The sequence below is a fragment of the Xenopus laevis genome, chromosome 3L (assembly GCF_017654675.1).
Source record: "Xenopus laevis strain J_2021 chromosome 3L, Xenopus_laevis_v10.1, whole genome shotgun sequence".
Lineage (NCBI taxonomy): Eukaryota > Metazoa > Chordata > Amphibia > Anura > Pipidae > Xenopus > Xenopus laevis.
Genome location: NC_054375.1, coordinates 158,396,239 through 158,417,997, shown reverse-complemented (window position 1 = coordinate 158,417,997; position 21,759 = coordinate 158,396,239). Strand labels below are relative to the sequence as shown.

General features: G+C 45.4%; 1 protein-coding gene across 1 annotated transcript; it reads right to left on the bottom strand.

Annotated features, from left to right (window-relative positions):
- Positions 1 to 64: 64 nt before the first annotated feature.
- Positions 65 to 20,123, bottom strand: plod3.L (procollagen-lysine, 2-oxoglutarate 5-dioxygenase 3 L homeolog). The gene is given in 19 exon segments (NM_001086977.1): positions 65 to 872; positions 1,810 to 1,935; positions 2,235 to 2,381; positions 2,461 to 2,565; positions 4,961 to 5,026; positions 5,139 to 5,252; positions 5,399 to 5,540; positions 6,280 to 6,405; positions 6,665 to 6,769; positions 7,989 to 8,110; positions 8,239 to 8,370; positions 9,580 to 9,681; positions 11,562 to 11,659; positions 11,838 to 11,901; positions 12,035 to 12,147; positions 12,410 to 12,573; positions 14,618 to 14,754; positions 14,966 to 15,057; positions 20,006 to 20,123. Coding segments are annotated over 19 exon segments (2,202 nt in total). The 5' UTR covers positions 20,097 to 20,123; the 3' UTR covers positions 65 to 716.
- Between the last annotated feature and the right edge of the window lie 1,636 nt (positions 20,124 to 21,759).

Sequence of the window (21,759 nt, the reverse complement as noted above, 5' to 3'; positions counted from 1 at the left end):
CTAGGGGGCGCCCCAATCATTGTGGCTGAACTTGACCGAGTGAAACATGCGCCACCCGCAGGAGGAAAGTGGATTTTGGAGTATTTTTTATTGAAACCTTACAAAAGAGTGCGGCTAATACTAATAAATCATTACACTCGTTACCTGGCGGAGCCAATAATTTAAAGCACTTTGTACAGGAGGCAGCAAATCGCTTTGGTTCAGCAATAAAGCAGCGCAATGATCTCTACCCCAATTACTTAATGAACCCCTTTCCTATCCCCCCAATTCTCCCTCATGCTCCTCCCACTGCATCTCATTCATTTTGTAGTAAAATATTTGTTATAATTAAGGCAGATAACGGTCATGTGACTGCTGATTGGGCAAGTCCATTGTAGGATGGTGGGGGTCAAAGAGACAAAGGGGACACAATGAGGGTTCTGGGCGGGTGGGACTGTTAAACCAGTGGCCCCCACATCCCAGTAGGACAAATGAGAGGGGTGTGTGACTGACTGCTCTTCCCCAGTGACTCCCCACTTTCCAAGAACAGGGAATACTGAGAGATTCCCAAGGACTGATTAGAACATCGAAACAGAAAATCCCCTTGTACCGAGGAAAGGAGCTCCCCCTGATTATAGTGAATGGAGTCGTCCGGCTCCTTGTGGGCGATACACAGGGACCCCATCACTGACTGGCAGTTTAGGGGAGAAGAGTCCAGGGTTGGGGTGCTGGTAGGGTCAAGGGTCTACGAAGGAGACCATGATGTAGCGGGTCCCTCTGGTTGTGGGGAGACCCTCGTGATAATGAGTCAGGCGACCGGGGTGCATAAAGGACCAACCTTTGCGGGGTGATTCCACTCTGCAGTTGTAGCGCAGGAAGCGGCAGCCACCGCCCTGAGGGAGAGAAAAGGGGCACCGGGTGAGACAGGAGAAAAGTTTAAAGGAGAACTAAGCCTAACTAAAGAAGTAGGTAGAAATGTTGTACATGATGTTTTGTGCTTCTGTACCAGCCCAAGGCAACCACAGCCCTTTAGCAGTAAAGATCTGTGTCTCCAAAGATGCCCCAGTAGCTCCCCATCTTCTGTTCTGCTGATTCACTGATTCACATGCTCTGTGCTGCTGTCACTTACTGAGCTTAGGGAGCCACTCACAATATACAGTACACATAGAATAGAAATGTCACAATATAAGGCTGATTAGTAATTAATACACATAATTACTACATGGCAGCACAGAAACCAGTGCAATTAGCATCAGAATTGAATAATCAGCAAACCTGTAGCATCAGCTTATATTACAGCCAGGGAAGCTCATTTTCTGCTGGATAATTAGTGACGAGCCCTAAGCTTAGCTTCTCAACAGCCAATCAGAGCCCACTGAGCATGTGAGTGTCACAGACACTTTCCAAGATGGTGACCCCCTGTGACAAGTTTGAAGTCCTGGATCATTGCTGCTATTGACAAGCTCAAACTTTAGCCTCGTGCAATAAGTTCACTATAGAAAATAGGACATTTTTAGCCACATGCAGGGTTTGCTTCTCCTTTAAGGAGAGAGGGTGGAAGAGACAACATTGAAAAACGCAGTACTATAGGGTCTAAGGCTTAAAGGAGAAACCAGTGGCATGGGAGAAAGAGGGGTGTGTGGTAGACAATAAGGTAATGGGCGGAGAGGTTGAGGCTTTGGGGGACAGGCGACAGAGAAGAGGCTTATTGGGGAGGCCCTATGGGCAATGAAAGGCTGGGGTGCACAGACAGATGAGTGGAGAGAAGAGGATGATGGGAAGAGTAGAGCTCATCCCCAATCAGAACTGGATTAGTAGCTAAAGTCTGACCTCATAGTCGATCCCTTTATTGTTGAGGGCGATGTTGACGGTGAAAGTGGAGGAGTCGTGGTGGGGTCGGAGCGAGGGCTGCTCATCAGGTCTGTATCGTACAATGAAATTCAGCAGAGCCTTGGCCTGGTCACAAGAAAGACACAATTACTGGCAGTTCAGAGGGAGGAGAAACCACTAGTTAGTCAAGGCTGCTATAAACCTCCATCACTGCGCAATGTCTGGGAGGCTTCTTGCGCCTGAACAAAATGGTTTCGGGAAATGGTTTATTGGGGGGAAAAAAATATAAAAAGGACCAGTCCTGTGTGAGCTGCAGTTTTCCCTGGCGACAGATGGAGCCATTACACGTGATTGACTGGGGAAGAGATGCCCAAAGTGTGTGTGGCCAGTGCCTGGGCCTGCCAGCGGATCCACTAGCCACTAACCTTTGTGTAATAGCCGGGGAAGAGCTTCTCTGTGACGGGAGCGATGTATTCCTGTAAGAACTTCAGCCACTCCTCCTGGTAGCCAATCTGAGTCATGTGAATATCCACAGTGGGCACATTCTCATAGCCGCCCGCTAGCCGCTGGTCCTGGGAAGAGCCAGAACTGTGAGTGTGAGACTAGAACAGACAATTAAACCACATCTGATTGACTGGAAACCCCATTCACCTGATTCTTGCCACCGGACCACTGGCCAAAATTCTCCATCTCTTCCACAAATTCGTCGCACATCACTTCACTGAAGACGGGGAACCAGTAGACGTCTGGGCACGGCTGCGGGAGACACACAACATGGCCGCTCAAACTGGGCAGAGGTGGGCAAGGAGCATTAAAGGGGAAGTAAAGTCTAAAATAAAATAAGGCTAGAAATTCTGTATTTTGTATACTATTATTATTACTAACATTTATTTCTATAGCGCCGGCATATTTCGCAGCGCTGTAAAGTAAACGTGTTTATACAACTAAATCACATGAATTCTATACAAAGAACATATGGAGTTACATACATCACAATCAATACCGGTACAAAAAGGTGAGGAAGGCCCCGTGCAAAGAGCTTACAATCTAAAGGGAAGGGAATAAGACACAAGGTGTGGGCGAGATCAGAATTGAGTGGGTGAGAGATGTGGTACTGTATGTGGTGTTGCATTTGTTAGTTAAACAGAGTGAGGATAAATATAGGATAAATGAAAAAACCCTAATTGTGTAGGCAGTTATAAGTAATATATGGTGTTGCTTTTACATGGGGCTAAAAATTAATATTATCTTTAAAAATAGCCCCTTTATTGGAGCTCCCTATAGATGTTCTCTGGTTTGAAATGAGGGGTGGGCGTGTCCCTGCCAGAAGCACAGTAGGAGGGGACAGCCAATCACAGCCCTGCAGTCACACAAGCACAGACAGGCTTCAGTTCCCTATCAGGTCCTGCTAGCTGCTGATTGGTTCCTGTCCTACAGTGCAGTGAGCTGAGTGCACAGCCTGGGAATTCAGGGAGCAGCAAGTGGAAGAGAAGGGAGGGATTATTAGGGTTTTTGCAGAAATATTCAATAAATCAGCCTGAAACACTACTTTTTAAGCAAAATTCTTCTATATCTAAATGAGTCTAATGTACTGGCACATTCTTATTTTTTACACAAAATGTCTCCTCTAACATACAGAGACAATGTGCAATTGTGAGTAGAGTCAGTGATACAGGCGTGTGTGAAAGCAGAGGCTTAGATGTAGGTGATGTCTAATTAATACATTTAATGCAACAGCTCGGTGCAAAAGAAGTGCAGATTGGGTGTGCTCCTTTAATTAGCAATATGAATCACAGTTAAAGGGATATTTCTGGTGAATAACAAATCCTCATGTGCTGAGACAGGAGTCTGTGTGTCCCAAGCGTTGGACCATTCATTGCCAATTCTCTGTTCATTTAATTATGAATCAGCGACTAGTTCTGGAATTGTCTAATAATGACATGAACATGTGACTGAAGATGATCTGTAGCCCGGGTTACCCCTGTCACATACCGACCGACACTGAACATGAACTTACTGCACCACAAACCTAATCAAACAAATGATTTATGCTTTCAAAGTTGGCCACAGGGGGTCACCATCTTGTAACTTTGTTATACATCTTTGCAAGACCAAGACTGTGCACATGCTCAGTGTGATCTGGGCTGCTTAGGGATCGTCATAAATGATCAAAACAGCACAAGTCAAATAATATCTGCCAGAAGCCGATACAACAAGACTGATTAATAATCAGAATATACAGACTGCACTGGGTCCTGTGTTGTCATGTGATCTAATGTGGATTTTATAGTTTTTGTATTGTTTAATATAAACTTTCTCCAACTCTGCAGAACCAGTGGCTGCAGCAAAATAATCCTCCAAATAGAATCCCAGTTTATCTGTTTAAATCTGGCTCCATGATCTTTGTCCCTGCAGCTGGAGTTGGAAACAGTAAAGGGGATGTAAAGGCAAAAATAAAATCCAATACAAATCTCTACACAGTCGCCGACTGCTCTACAGGGAAACAAACAAAGCTGCTTGAGTTCTGCATGGCTGGGAAGTAAGGCGGGGGCTCCCCCTGCTGTTCATAAGTATGATTGTTTCCTTGCAGAGCAGTTAGGGACCGTCTGACAATTCCTATCCGCAGCAGTAAATGAAGGGAGAATTTCACTGCATACAGTCAGGTTTCTTATAAAAACGGTACATATTTTTTAATTAAAGTATATTGGAGATAGGTTTCTTTTTCATTAAAGAAAGTAAAAACAGGATTTTGTTTTTTTCCCTTTAAATCCCCCCCCGTGTAGAATGACTATATATGTACGCCGACCAGCAAAATATTCAACTATTTCTTCTGTTTGGAGATTTCCCACCATGTAGCAAAGTGGAGGACACATTTGAGGGCTGCACCCACCACTGAAACTGCGTCTGCTGGGGAGTCTGTATGTCAGATACACCTATAGGCAGGGTTATTATTGGCTGGATTAGTGTTCTCTATTGTTTATCATTATAAATAAATGTTCCATAATAGCCCAGTGTATAAATGCAGAGCTAGTTACCCCAAGTAGCAGCATGCATGCTCAGACAATTCCAAAACTTCATTCAGTTCCGCCCCATGGCTACCGGCACAGAGTTGTGGCTAAATACTCGGAGCCAGGAATGTGATGATTATTACCTGCTGATAATAATCCTCCTCGAAGATCTTGGAATAGTTTTCATGAATGTATTTCTCTTTCCAGTCCTGAAAAGCAAGGAGGACATTATGTACTCCCAGCGTGCACTTCTGTTAGGCCCCGCCCCCAGTAGAACCAATCGCTAACGAGAAAAAGAAATAAATTTATAGAGTCACGTACCACGGGGTTCTCAAAGATCTGCCACAGGTCGTTGTGCAGGCGGGACGTGTTGTACTTGGAGGTGGAGAGCAAACGACCAAACTCGTCTCTGTTACTGATGTGCAGGAACACGTTCTGAAACGGAACAGCAGCTCAGCGCCAGGGGAGGAGCTACAATCGGACGGGGAGGGATTTGCTGCCACAGCAGCTTTGAACCTATAGGAATATGGGGGAGGGGGTCGCTGCAGCTCATAAGGAAAGTAGAAAAGACTGAGTGTTACCTTGTCCCGAATGCTCTTACACACAGACATATCTGGGTCCATCTGTGGCAACGTGAAGATATTCTTGTTTGATAGTTCAGCCCTCAGTGTCTCCCCCTTAATTAGATAAACGTGGGCAATGTATGGTACATTCCAGACTCCCCTGAAATAAAGAAATAATCACGTGACTAGTAACAAGGAAATAAAATGGTAACCCTCTCTTCTCTTATAGGCTGCCCCTCCCCCTGCAGGGTGATACAGTGAGACAGACAGAAGGAGAGTCCCTCCCCCTGCAGGGTGATACAGTGACACAGACAGGAGAGTCCCTCCCCCTGCAGGGTGATACAGTGACACAGACAGAAGGAGAGTCCCTCCCCCTGCAAGGTGATACAGTGAGACAGACAGAAGGAGAGTCCCTCCCCCTGCAGGGTGATACAGTGAGACAGACAGAAGGAGAGTCCCTCCCCCTGCAAGGTGATACAGTGAGACAGACAGAAGGAGAGTCCCTCCCCCTGCAGGGTGATACAGTGAGACAGACAGAAGGAGAGTCCCTCCCCCTGCAGGGTGATACAGTGACACAGACAGAAGGAGAGTCCCTCCCCCTGCAGGGTGATACAGGGACACAGACAGAAGGAGAGTTCCTCCCCCTGCAGGGTGATACAGTGACACAGACAGAAGGAGAGTCCCTCCCCCTGCAGGGTGATACAGTGACACAGACAGAAGGAGAGTCCCTCCCCCTGCAGGGTGATACAGTGAGACAGACAGAAGGAGAGTCCCTCCCCCTGCAGGGTGATACAGTGACACAGACAGAAGGAGAGTCCCTCCCCCTGCAGGGTGATACAATGACACAGACAGAAGTAGTTGCAGGGTGACTTATGGAAGATGCTGGGAGTTGCACTTACGCCCTCTTCGCCTGGACAATATCCACATAGTCTTCAGACCGGGCATAGTAGCCTTCAGGGCTCAGGGCTCCCCAGAAATTGGACCAGAGTTTGCCACTGCGAGAGACCATGGGTGCAATCACCTTCCTGTTAAAAAGCAAATGATATGAGACAAATGGATAAACAAGTGGCCCCGGCTCCTCAACTAACCCCTAGCCCAGCCCCAATAAACCTGTGACTCTACAATAAAATAGCCAGTGGCACAGAGTCTGTTGCAGAGGAAGCCAAGTCTCTGCCATAGAGCCGCTTGCCTGTGGCTTATAGAGGTTAAGAAGCCAGAGAAGCACAAAAAGCAACAACAAAGAGTTAAATTTGACTCATTATCTACCCCCCCCCATTCTCTCACTTATTCTCTTGGATCAGGATATACAAGGTGTCTGGGTTGGTTAAAGCCACGTCGGCATCCACACTGAAGTAGTAGTCGCAGGTCTGGTCCTGCCGGCACAGGTCCCTGCGTGGAAGGAAAAATAAAAATAATGACAATGTATTGAAATAGACTTGGCAAATAAATGGGCAGAAGTGTGTGTAACGGATAAAACTGGGGCAGCTGTAAGTAACCATTCACCCCTAAACTTGCCCCAAAAAGGCCCTTGACCTCTCTATGGATACATTATTGTTCTGCATTAGGGCAGCTCACATTTACCCACGTGATGGTTCTTTTGCACATAAGGGAAGTGGGAGCCAATCAGAATCAGTTTCACAGCAGTTTAAAGAGGTGGTTCACCTTTAAGTATGTTATAGTATAGATCATTCTAAGCAACTTTTAAATTGGTCTTCATTTCTTTTTTTTTTTTTTTTTAATAGATTTTAAATTATTTGCCTTCCTCTTCTGACCCTTTCCAGCATTCAAATGGGGGTCGGTGACCCCATCTAAAAAAATAAATGCTCTGTAAATCTACAAATTAGGGATGCACTAAATCCACTATTTTGGATTTGGCCAAACCCCCGAATCCTTCGTGTAAAATGTGTCCGAATACCGAAACAAATCCTAATTTGCATATGCATCCCTAATTTGTAGATTTACAGAGCATTTTTTTTTAGATGGGGTCACTGACCCCCATTTGAATGCTGGAAAGGTTCAGAAGAGAAAATAATTTAAAATCTATTAAAAAAAGTAAATAATGAAGACCAATTTGCATATGCAAATTAGGGGTGGGAAGGGTAAACATTATTTTACTTCCTTGTTTTGTGACAAAAAGTCACGGATTTCCCACCCCGCATATGCAAATTTGGATTCAGTTTGGCCGGGCACAAAGATTTGGCCAAATCCAAACTGAAACCTGGGTTTCGGTGCATCCCTACTACAAATGTATTGTTACTTTTTATTCCTCATCTTTCTATTTGGGCTTCTCCTATTCATATTCCAGTCTCTTATTCACATCAGTGCATGGTTGCTAGGGGAATTTGGATGCTAGCAACCAGATAGCTGAAATTGCAAACTGGAGAGCTGCTGAATAAAAAGCTAAATAACTCAAAAACCACAAATAATAAAAAATGAAAACCAATTACAAATTGCCTCAGAATATCCCTCTCTACATCATACCAACAGTTAATTTAAAGGTGAACAACCCCTTTAAAGTAGAAGGCATGGAATAGACACTGCCCGAGAGCAATGCAGGCTGGGAAATCACTTAGTGAATAACAGAGAATAAGAAGAGAAATGCACTCACATGCCCATGTCTCTGGCCTCCCCTTGGCTCATGGCTTCCTCCGGGCCCACGATTTTAATACTCGTGAAACTGTCCTTGTACTTCTTATAGAAAACCTCGATGTGTCTCTCATGATAAACCTCCTGCCGAATGAAAGAAAGAAAAGAACAAGAGATATTGGATGACAGTCAGTGGCCAATGCATTACATGGGAATTGTCAGCACAGGATACAAGTGGGTCAGTCCTGAGCAGTGCATTGTGGGATACTCACACTATTGTGGATGTAGAGTGACAGGCGGTTGCGGGGATAATCCAACTGGACCAGTCGTTGCAGGAATTGGGGTATGAATGGGGTTGGCTGTTCAATAAAGACCCCCAGCAAGACATGCGGCAATGCATCATCCTATTGGACACAAGGAGAGTTGTGATACATCACATGGACTTGGCCCAACCCAAAAATCTCTCTCTATTCAAATCACAGCCCTCGGAGAAAGTCTTTAAAGGAGAACTAAGCCCTAAAAATGAATGAGGCTAAAAATGTCCTATTTTATATAATAAACTTATTGCACGAGGCTAAAGTTTGAGCTTGTCAATAGCAGCAATGATCCAGGACTTCAAACTTGTCACAGGGGGTCACCATCTTGGAAATGCTCAGTGGGCTCTGATTGGCTGTTGAGAAGCTAAGCTTAGGGCTCGTCACTAATTATCCAGCAGAAAATGAGCTTCCCTGGCTGTAATATAAGCTGATGCTACAGGTTTGCTGGTTATTCAATTCTGATGCTAATTGCACTGGTTTCTGTGCTGCCATGTAGTAATTATGTGTATTAATTACTAATCAGCCTTATATTGTGACATTTCTATTCTATGTGTACTGTATATTGTGAGTGGCTCCCTAAGCTCAGTAAGTGACAGCAGCACAGAGCATGTGAATCAGTGAATCAGCAGAAAAGAAGATGGGGAGCTACTGGGGCATCTTTGGAGACACAGATCTTTACTGCTAAAGGGCTGTGGTTGCCTTGGGCTGGTACAGAAGCACAAAACATCATGTACAACATTTCTACCTACTTCTTTAGTTAGGCTTTAGTTCTCCTTTAAACCCCCGCACAGCTCCCCATTAATTATTAAATGAAGGGCACCCAATACTCTGACTGTGAATCTGGTGGAATTGTTGAGGTTTATCTCTAGTCTATATGACAGTGTGGGATCCACGGGCTGTACAGAGAGTGCAGTATTGGACCAGGAGACAGTCGAGAGCTTGTTTCTATGGTCTCTCCATGTAGGAGACACGTGTATTTAGAGTATACAGCTGCACATATGGATTTATTTGGTGGTTAGGGGTGCAGAGATACAGAGGCTAAATATTTAGTGAGAGGAGAGATACAAATCTAACAGTAATGTCAGAGGACCCATATACAGCAGAACCCCGAATTTATGTTTCTCAGGGGGTGGAGTTATAATCATGTACATCTGTTACAGGTTAGTAAAGTCACATGCCTGGAAGGGACTGTAGAAAATAAATGAGTTCATTTCAGAAAAACTTGAAATTCTGGATAAGTAAATGGCAGTTCTACTGTAACCCTAACTGTGACAGCTGTATAATATGACATCTCACCTCCAACATGGACAGGTCCAACAGATCATCGTCACACACTTCACACCCACCCTCGTGAGTCCAGGAATTTGGCACATAATTTCCAAGATAGTTCAGCTGTAACTGAATGACAAAAAGAAAATACATGTCTCTATATCCAATTCCACCAACGTGGACCTCCCTCTACATAGAATCAACATAAGTGTCCTTGACCTCCCCCCCTCCCTGTATCTACTGTGTGACCCACTGTCCCTGAACTTACTGTATTGACTACATGTAACTAAACAGCCTGATCTTACTGCCTCCCCATAGTGTAACCACCGTTTCCCTGAATTTACACTGTAACTTACACTACTCACCCCCCAAACACTATGTTCTACTTAGTTGACTCTGGCAATGTATATAATTCAGGGAAGTTGAACCCCTTGGACATATATGCAGGGCTGCCATGAGGGGGAAGAGTTGTAGGGGCCCCGAGGGTTAGGGGGGCCCGGCCACGCTGCACTTTCTTGATTAGCCAGGCCCCCCTGCTTTCTGAGAGCTGTTGACTTGGGGAAGGCAGGGAGGGAGCACAAGGGGAGGGATCTTCTGTCCATTACTTCCCCTTATTGGTCACTGAGTTTAAGTCCCGGTTGAGCTGCTCAGGGATTGGATAGCTGAGGTTTGAACTTGTCCTCCAGCTCATCCAATCACTATGCAGCTTTACCAGGACTTGAAATTCTGTGACCAATAAGGGAAGAAAATGCTGTCACTGGAAGAAATGCAGCCACCTGTGCTCCCCTCCCCCCTTCTGTAGTTGGCAGCTCACTGACAGCAGGTGGGCCCCACTAATGAAGTAAGTGCAACATGGCAGGGCCCCCCTAAAGGTAACCCTATGTAGTCCCTGTGGTGGGGGCCTGGGCACCAAATTTTTTTTAAACCTCTGGGGGGGAAGTTTTTTTACATGGACATTTAAGGGGGGCCCTGGCCACCAATTTTCTTATAACGTGGGGGGGGGCCCTGGCTACCAATTTTTTCCCCATGTGGGGTAATAGCCACCAATATTTTTTAATGAGGGGCCCTGACCACAAATTTTTTTTAATATTTCTTGTTTGTCTAAAGAAAGTTGGCTTATGATTAAGTGTCTCTTGGTGACAGGAAACACATAAAGCAGGCATGTCCAAAGTCCGGCCCGCGGGCCAAATGCGGCCTGTTTTAAAATGTATACTGGCCCACAGCCTCGGTGAAGAAAGTAATAATAATGCGGCCCACCACCTCATTTACAGGAGAATTCAACCCTCCACAAAGTTCTCATTCAGTCACCATATGTGCATGTGTTTTGAGGGCCCCAGCTGAAAGGCTAACTTTGTGTATATACCTCAACCAGTGCTCAGAAACACACAGTATCGCATCCTCGCGGCCGCCATATTGCCTTCTCGGCCTCCGCATTCCAATACTTCCCTCTTTCCCCAGCACTTCAGTAGAGACTCTCTGTGCTTCAGACAGTGCAGGTGTTTGTAATGTGTACCCACGACTATTGGTAAGGTATTTGGGGCTCAGACAGGGTTACATACAATAGTCTGTAGCTGGCTCTACTAGTGAAAGATAATACAAGAGCGCTATCAAGAGGGGTTGAATTCTCCTTAAAACAAAGAATCTTTCTTTATCCTTTACGGGGGTACGGTTACACTTCCATTCATGGGTGGAGCTTTCTGTCCCAAGAAGCTCAGAGCTGTCTATTTTACTAATTTTAGTGTTTTTATCTGGAGTGCTCAACTTATTTTACTCTACCTCTAACATTTCTGTCCAGTGTTACTCATGTTCTGCTGAGCTCCACCCAAAGCACTTCTCCTACACATCAGCATATTCCCAACTTCTCCCCCAAAATCACTGACACAACATTTCCATGACACAGTCCATTACATTTAAGCCTGCAGACCCCACACCATTCTATAAGCCGAGGGGGTGCAAAGAAATGGAAGCAACAAGGAGGATGATATACAGGAGAGACAATAAAGTTGTACCTTTGTGGGTCCATTTCCGTGTATCACAACTGGAATAGTGTCATAGGCAACATTCCGAGCTCGAACTTTATTGCTCTCAAACTTCAGCACAACTTCATCTATAAGTGGAGTAAACAGAGCAACTTATATTTATATATTGTTACTGATCCCCCACTCAGTAACCTGGTGAGGTGACAATAGAGGGATGAGGTGACAATAGAGGGATGAGGTGACAATAGAGGGGTGAGGTGACAATAGCCAAGCAAACAAGATTCCCATATATACTCATGGACTTACCTATTGCTCCATTTAGGTTCTGGAAAATGTTTGACTTGTGATCAAGAGTGATATCAAACTTCTCCTGGGGAGAAAGAGAAAAGCTCATGAAATAGAGAAGCACAGACAGCGAGAGAGGGAGAGAATGAGAGAGAGAAAGAGAGACAGACCCAGAGCAGGGGAGGAATATGAGGGAACAGTGAATTCTTCCCACTTACTCTCATTGACTCGTCCAAGTAAATTTTGGTGTAAAAGAGCTGATCATCATCATTGTCTTTGTACTTCCACAGCTGAACCATCTGGTAGAGCTGGGGGGCAAAGCCGATGAACCCTGTAATGAGAGGGACAAATGAATGACAGGCTGTGTCTCCATGGCAACACTATGAAAAGTGAAGGGACAGGGGGTAAGACTGAAAGGCAAATGGGAATATATAAAGAGAAGAGGGAGGAGAGAGAAAGAAGAAATAAGGAAAGAAAGGAGAATAAGGAGGGGAGAGGGAGAGTAAGATTCACAGGGAGAAGTGAGGTGCATGTGACCCTGATACACCAATAGGAACAGACACACAGACAGACAGACGGGCAGAGACAAATACCTCCAGAGTTGAGGAATCGCTTCCCATTAGTGATGGGGGGGTAACTCTCAGCGAGGGACCATTCAGGCCAACAAAATCCCTCCGCAGAGAAGACCACCTTGTGCTCAAACCGCTGGAACTTCCACAGCAACTCAGTGGGGCTCCCCGATATCACTACATCATAACTAGAGCCAATGACAAAGTGTCGGTGTTACATTCATGTGATAGGGACCTTAGATTGTAAGCTCACTGGGACTGATGGGAATGTGACAGGGCCCTTAGATTGTAAACTCACTGAGGCAGGGACTGATGAGAATGTGATAGGGACCTTAGATTGTAAGCTCTCTGGGGAAGGGACTGATGGGAATGTGATAGGGACCTTAGATTGTAAGCTCACTGGGGCAGGGACTGATGGGAATGTGATAGAGACCTTAGATTGTAAGCTCACTGGGGCAGGGACTGATGGGAATGTGATAGGGACCTTAGATTGTAAGCTCACTGGGACTGATGAGAATGTGATAGGGACCTTAGATTGTAAGCTCACTGGGACAGAGACTGATGAGAATGTGATAGGGACATTAGATTGTAAGCTCACTGGGACTGATGGGAATGTGATAGGGACCTTAGATTGTAAACTCACTGAGGCAGGGACTGATGGGAATGTGATAGGGACCTTAGATTGTAAGCTCACTGGGGCAGGGACTGATGGGAATGTGATAGAGACCTTAGATTGTAAGCTCACTGGGGAAGGGACTGATGGGAATGTGATAGGGACCTTAGATTGTAAGCTCACTGGGGAAGGGACTGATGGGAATGTGATAGGGACCTTAGATTGTAAGCTCTCTGGGGAAGGGACTGATGGGAATGTGATAGGGACCTTAGATTGTAAGCTCACTGGGGCAGGGACTGATGGGAATGTGATAGAGACCTTAGATTGTAAGCTCACTGGGGCAGGGACTGATGGGAATGTGATAGGGACCTTAGATTGTAAGCTCACTGGGACTGATGAGAATGTGATAGGGACCTTAGATTGTAAGCTCACTGGGACAGAGACTGATGAGAATGTGATAGGGACATTAGATTGTAAGCTCACTGGGACTGATGGGAATGTGATAGGGACCTTAGATTGTAAACTCACTGAGGCAGGGACTGATGGGAATGTGATAGGGACCTTAGATTGTAAGCTCACTGGGGCAGGGACTGATGGGAATGTGATAGAGACCTTAGATTGTAAGCTCACTGGGAAGGGACTGATGGGAATGTGATAGGGACCTTAGATTGTAAGCTCACTGGGGAAGGGACTGATGGGAATGTGATAGGGACCTTAGATTGTAAGCTCACTGGGACAGGGACTGATGAGAATGGGATAGGGACCTTAGATTGTAAGCTCACTGGGACAGGGACTGATGAGAATGGGATAGGGACCTTAGATTGTAAACTCACTGGGACTGATGGGAATGTGATAGGGACCTTAGATTGTAAGCTCACTGGGGCAGGGACTGATGAGAATGTGATAGGGACCTTAGATTGTAAGCTCACTGGGACAGGGACTGATGAGAATGGGATAGGGACCTTAGATTGTAAACTCACTGAGGCAGGGACTGATGGGAATGTGATAGGGACCTTAGATTGTAAGCTCACTGGGGCAGGGACTGATGGGAATGTGATAGAGACCTTAGATTGTAAGCTCACTGGGGAAGGGACTGATGGGAATGTGATAGGGACCTTAGATTGTAAGCTCACTGGGGAAGGGACTGATGGGAATGTGATAGGGACCTTAGATTGTAAGCTCACTGGGACAGGGACTGATGAGAATGGGATAGGGACCTTAGATTGTAAGCTCACTGGGACAGGGACTGATGAGAATGGGATAGGGACCTTAGATTGTAAACTCACTGGGACTGATGGGAATGTGATAGGGACCTTAGATTGTAAGCTCACTGGGGCAGGGACTGATGAGAATGTGATAGGGACCTTAGATTGTAAGCTCACTGGGACAGGGACTGATGAGAATGGGATAGGGACCTTAGATTGTAAACTCACTGGGGCAGGGACTGATGAGAATGTGATAGGGACCTTAGATTGTAAGCTCACTGGGACAGGGACTGATGAGAATGTGATAGGGACCTTAGATTGTAAGCTCACTGGGGCAGGGACTGATGAGAATGTGATAGGGACCTTGCTGAAGAGAAGGATGAAGAGCCCCATGTACAGATCACTATTACTCACCTGTCCACAAACATGATGATGAGGTCGTCCTGGTCTTTGTGCTGCTCCAGTTCATGTTTGAGCCATCTCACCTTCTGTCCTCCCCCCACTGTGCGGGCAACGTCTCCCCCCTTCCACTCGTGCCCCAGACCCAGAGTCTGTGTGAGGAGACAGGAAAGAGATGGATATACGACTAGGGGTGGGTCGAACCTCCGGGGATTGTGGGGGTGGCCTTGAGTCGGGACCGGACAATGTTTGGGCTGGGGGGATCCAGTTAAGTGTGTGGGTGACAGGGAGTAGGATACAGGTGGCAGTTAGAGGACAGGGAGGCGCAGGGAGTATGAGGGGGGGCAGTTAGCAGATACTCACTCTCACAGTGTAGTTAAAGTGTCGGGCTGTGCGCAGGAATCTCAGGTAGCCTTCTGTGGCTTCAGTGGCCACCGTCACTACCAGCAGCTTATCTGAGGAGAATACACAGTCACTTACCTCTATATATACTACACATACATACATATACATATATATATATATATATATATATACACACACACACATATCCTTATCATTTACAGTAGGGGGTACATTATCCCTTATAATACATGAGTGATACTCAGAGTTCCCTGTATAACTCAGCCTGCAGCCTTGTGCCTTTAAATGGTCACAGAACAACCCCTCAGTGACTTCTAATATCCTTATCATTTACAGTAGGGGGTACATTATCCCTTATAATACATGAGTGATACTCAGAGTTCCCTGTATAACTCAGCCTGCAGCCTTGTGCCTTTATATGGTCACAGAACAACCCCTCAGTGACTTCTAATATCCTTATCATTTACAGTAGGGGGTACATTATCCCTTATAATACATGAGTGATACTCAGAGTTCCCTGTATAACTCAGCCTGCAGCCTTGTGCCTTTATATGGTCACAGAACAACCCCTCAGTGACTTCTAATATCCTTATCATTTACAGTAGGGGGTACATTATCCCTTATAATACATGAGTGATACTCAGAGTTCCCTGTATAACTCAGCCTGCAGCCTTGTGCCTTTATATGGTCACAGAACAACCCCTCAGTGACTTCTAATATCCTTATCATTTACAGTAGGGGGTACATTATCCCTTATAATACATGAGTGATACTCAGAGTTCCCTGTATAACTCAGCCTGCAGCCTTGTGCCTTATATGGTCACAGAACAACCCCTCAGTGACTTCTAATATCCTTATCATTTACAGTAGGGGGTACATTATCCCTTATAATACATGAGTGATACTCAGAGTTCCCTGTATAACTCAGCCTGCAGCCTTGTGCCTTTATATGGTCACAGAACAACCCCTCAGTGACTTCTAATATCCTTATCATTTACAGTAGGGGGTACATTATCCCTTATAATACATGAGTGATACTCAGAGTTCCCTGTATAACTCAGCCTGCAGCCTTGTGCCTTTATATGGTCACAGAACAACCCCTCAGTGACTTCTAATATCCTTATCATTTACAGTAGGGGGTACATTATCCCTTATAATACATGAGTGATACTCAGAGTTCCCTGTATAACTCAGCCTGCAGCCTTGTGCCTTTATATGGTCACAGAACAACCCCTCAGTGACTTCTAATATCCTTATCATTTACAGTAGGGGGTACATTATCCCTTATAATACATGAGTGATACTCAGAGTTCCCTGTATAACTCAGCCTGCAGCCTTGTGCCTTTATATGGTCACAGAACAACCCCTCAGTGACTTCTAATATCCTTATCATTTACAGTAGGGGGTACATTATCCCTTATAATACATGAGTGATGTGGGTATTGTTGCCAGGTGCCCATATCGGTGGGGGGGGGGTAGGATACTAAAGATGACAGGTTGGTGACACACACTGAGCAAATGTTTGGCCAGGTGTAGAGCTGGGCAGTCAGAACCCCCAGTGCACACACAGCTGCTTGGTGCCCCAGTCAATGGGCTGTGCCTGTAATAATAAGAATTGCTGAGCCCCCATAGCACCCACCTTCCCCTCTCTCTGACCTGTTCTCTCTATTACACCCACATAATATATCAGCCAATCACATGTCCAGTCACATGAGGTTTTGTGCTATTCCCCTGCTAGTTCTTATATTGGGGGGGGGGGGCAGTATCTGGGGGTTCAGGCACATCTGTATTACCCCAAAGCCTTTCCATGGAAATGAACAGGAATATCCCCCCCCGTGCAGCTGTTTTATCCATCAGTCTCGCTCGCTGGTAACTCCTCCTTCTCTGTCTGCCTCACTCTCCCTCCTGTGCTCCCCCCAATCATGGTCTGTCCCAAGTGCAGAGCTTCCCCCCCAGTATCTGCCCTTTATTACACAATTCCTCCCCAACTGCCATCCTGCCCCATCCTCCGCTGCTCCCCCCCATGTGTCCCCTCCCCCAGACTGGATATCGGATCCCTCCAGCCTCAGTGCAGCAAATAAATGGGCTTCTTTGTCCGGCCCCAACTGCCACGTTTAGTCTCATTCCCGGGAGTCTAATGGGCCACGGATCTGCCTTTAGCCTCGGAGACTCCCCCATATGTGGCATAATCAGGGATAGGGGTCACTTCATCTGTAACCTATAGGCACCCTCTGTGTGTGTGTCTGACCCCCCTTATCCCATCACAGGGAGGGGTCACTGACCCTATAACTTATAGACACCCTGTGTCTGACCCCCCTTATCCCATCACAGGGAGGGGTCACTGACCATATAACTTATAGGCACCCTGTGTGTGAGACCCCCCCAATCAGTTGGGACCCTAATTGAGACATAGGGCTCTATAATAACAAGGACTAATAGTTACATTATGGTTTTCCTTCTGGACTGGGGGGGGGGATATTCCTGTTCATTTCCATGGAAAGGCTTTGGGGTAATACAGATGTGCCTGAACCCCCAGATACTGACCCCCCCCCCCCCAATATAAGAGCAATAGCAGGGGAATAGCACAAAACCTCAGGTGACAGGACTGCAGCATCGGCTCATGTGATTGGCTGATATATTATGTGGGTGTAATAGAGAGAACAGGTCAGAGAGGGGGGAAGGTGGGTGCTATGGGGGCTCAGCAATTCTTATTACTAGCACAGCCCATTGACTGGGGCACCAAGCAGCTGTGTGTGCACTGTGGGTTCTGACTGCCCAGCTCTACACCTGGCCAAACATTTGCTCAGTGTGTGTCACCAACTTGTCATCTTTAGTGGTTCTTTAGGGAACTCTGAGTATCACTCATGTATTATAAGGGATCATGTACCCCCTACTGTAAATGATAAGGATATTAGAAGTCACTGAGGGGTTGTTCTGTGACCATATAAAGGCACAAGGCTGCAGGCTGAGTTATACAGGGAACTCTGAGTATCACTCATGTATTATAAGGGATAATGTACCCCCTACTGTAAATGATAAGGATATTAGAAGTCACTGAGGGGTTGTTCTGTGACCATATAAAGACACAAGGCTGCAGGCTGAGTTATACAGGGAACTCTGAGTATCACTCATGTATTATAAGGGATAATGTACCCCCTACTGTAAATGATAAGGATATTAGAAGTCACTGAGGGGTTGTTCTGTGACCATATAAAGGCACAAGGCTGCAGGCTGAGTTATACAGGGAACTCTGAGTATCACTCATGTATTATAAGGGATAATGTACCCCCTACTGTAAATGATAAGGATATTAGAAGTCACTGAGGGGTTGTTCTGTGACCATATAAAGGCACAAGGCTGCAGGCTGAGTTATACAGGGAACTCTGAGTATCACTCATGTATTATAAGGGATAATGTACCCCCTACTGTAAATGATAAGGATATTAGAAGTCACTGAGGGGTTGTTCTGTGACCATATAAAGGCACAAGGCTGCAGGCTGAGTTATACAGGGAACTCTGAGTATCACTCATGTATTATAAGGTATAATGTACCCCCTACTGTAAATGATAAGGATATTAGAAGTCACTGAGGGGTTGTTCTGTGACCATATAAAGGCACAAGGCTGCAGGCTGAGTTATACAGGGAACTCTGAGTATCACCCATGTATTATAAGGGATCATGTACCCCCTACTGTAAATGATAAGGATATTAGAAGTCACTGAGGGGTTGTTCTGTGACCATATAAAGACACAAGGCTGCAGGCTGAGTTATACAGGGAACTCTGAGTATCACTCATGTATTATAAGGTATAATGTACCCCCTACTGTAAATGATAAGGATATTAGAAGTCACTGAGGGGTTGTTCTGTGACCATATAAAGGCACAAGGCTGCAGGCTGAGTTATACAGGGAACTCTGAGTATCACCCATGTATTATAAGGGATCATGTACCCCCTACTGTAAATGATAAGGATATTAGAAGTCACTGAGGGGTTGTTCTGTGACCATATAAAGGCACAAGGCTGCAGGCTGAGTTATACAGGGAACTCGGAGTATCACTCATGTATTATAAGGGATAATGTACCCCCTACTATAAATGATAAGGATATTAGAATTTTCGGTAGCTTTAATGTAAGTTAAGGACATATGTTATAAGTTATTCATGGTTCTGGTGTATAAATATAAATAAATATATATATAGTAAGGATTACAGTGTCGGGAGAGGTGCATGTAGGGAAGTATAAATGGAGTTGACAGCAGTGATTCAGTTACAGAGTGACAGTGTCACCTTTGTTCTCGTTCCTGTCCCCCCCACTGACTGTTCAGCTCCATCAGATCCTTATTGTTATTGGGGGTCAGTAATGGATACAGGGGTCTTGGATATCTCGACTCCTCACATTCCCGGGAACAGGTAATTAAGTAAATACAAGTGGATTAAATGTCCCCTGCAGCCGCTATATGAGTACTGAGTACCCAGCTGTGTTGGGTGGATCAGGGGGTGCAGCAGCCGCTATACGAGTACTGAGTACCCGGCTGTGTTGGGTGAATCAGGGGGTGCAGCAGCCGCTATATGAGTACTGAGTACCCGGCTGTGTTGGGTGAATCAGGGGGTGCAGCAGCCAGTGACTGGGGGGGGGCCATACTTGTGATGTGTCAGCCAATCAGAATGTGAGATTCCCAGATACAGTCAGAGGAGGAGGAGGAGGAGGGAGGAATGTGCAGCTGGAGGGCTGGGAGTGGGGGATGTGCTGCTACTTGTTCCCCCTGGGGGTTCTGGGAGTGGAAAGTGTAAATGAGAAGCAATATATAGAGAGGGGTGTGCTGGTTGCTAGGGCGGCACTCTCCATAGTAACTGGACAGTTGAGATCAATAGGAAGAGAGAGAGATAATAATAACAATAAAGTGTAAGGATTTCTCTGCTCTCTGGTTGGTGGGACAGTCACTATAGCAATTTCTATTTCAGGCGACCCCGTGACAGTCCGACCCCACAATAAGTTTATCCCCAGCGGATTCTCCAGAGTCACAAGAAGTGTCACTCACCGGGCCGCAGCGCCTCTTTCCTCCCAGACTCCCCCAGTGACAGGCCGCACAGCACGAGCAGGACGAGGCCCAGAGCAGCGCGAGTCTCCATCCTTCTCTCTCTCCGGCTCTCACTTCCTCTCAGTCGCATTCCGACCCCGGGACACTCAGGGCATCCAGCTCCCGCCCACAGACAGTGACATAACCAATTAGAGGGAGAGTTCAAGGGCCAGGCAGCCAATCAGTGGCACAAGCATCCCGTTACTTTACCTAAAGTCACACAGAAAACACCAATGGCGTCCCGTTTGCTTATATCCCTGCCTACTAAATGCCGCCAATCATAACCCGAAGCCTGGAACGGACAACCAATGAGAGCAGCCCTTGACCCGCAACCCGCCAATCAGCGAAGCCGGAGGGGTTTATTCAGGTAGAGGCAGTGACTGAGAGGAAGTTGTGCTTGGGATCCGTGCCACGTCTGTAACTCCCCCAACTTATTCCCAACTTACTCCCAGCGCCGTATCACCGCCAACATCTTCCCAATAATCACGTGCCCAATAATAATCACGTGCCCAATAGTAATCACGTGCTCCTCACACCGACTCACACCAGCTCCCCTCTATCTGCCCCTCATATTGTACCTTATGTCTCATATTATTTACTGACCAGCCACGCCCTCCACGCACTCGCCCCTCCCCTTATTCCTCCTCCCCCCATCCCCCAACCTGACTGACTACTTACCCCCAGCACCCCCCAATGTCACTCCCACCTCCCCTTGTATCTGCCTCTCTTGTATCTGCTTTATCTTCAATTGTTACACTTGTTTCTTTGCTTATCTTCAATTGTTTCACTTGTTTCTTTGCTTATCTTCAATTGTTTCACTTGTTTCTTTGCTTATCTTCAATTGTTTCACTTGTTTCTTTGCTTATCTTCAATTGTTTCACTTGTTTCTTTGCTTATCTTCAATTGTTTCACTTGTTTCTTTGCTTATCTTAAATTGTTTCACTTGTTTCTTTGCTTATCTTAAATTGTTTCACTTGTTTCTTTGCTTATCTTCAATTGTTTCACTTGTTTCTTTGCTTATCTTCAGTTGTTACACTTGTTTCTTTGCTTATCTTCAATTGTTTCACTTGTTTCTTTGCTTATCTTCAGTTGTTACACTTGTTTCTTTGCTTATCTTCAATTGTTTCACTTGTTTCTTTGCTTATCTTCAATTGTTTCACTTGTTTCGTTGCTAATCTTAAATTGTTTCACTTGTTTCTTTGCTTATCTTCAATTGTTTCACTTGTTTCTTTGCTTATCTTCAATTGTTACACTTGTTTCTTTGCTTATCTTCAATTGTTACACTTGTTTCTTTGCTTATCTTCAATTGTTACACTTGTTTCTTTGCTAATCTTAAATTGTTACACTTGTTTCTTTGCTTATCTTCAATTGTTACACTTGTTTCTTTGCTTATCTTAAATTGTTACACTTGTTTCTTTGCTTATCTTCAATTGTTACACTTGTTTCTTTGCTTATCTTAAATTGTTACACTTGTTTCTTTGCTTATCTTAAATTGTTAAACTTGTTTCGTTGCTTATCTTCAATTGTTACACTTGTTTCTTTGCTTATCTTAAATTGTTAAACTTGTTTCTTTGCTTATCTTCAATTGTTACACTTGTTTCTTTGCTTATCTTCAATTGTTACACTTGTTTCTTTGCTTATCTTCAGTTGTTACACTTGTTTCTTTGCTTATCTTCAGTTGTTACACTTGTTTCTTTGCTTATCTTCAATTGTTA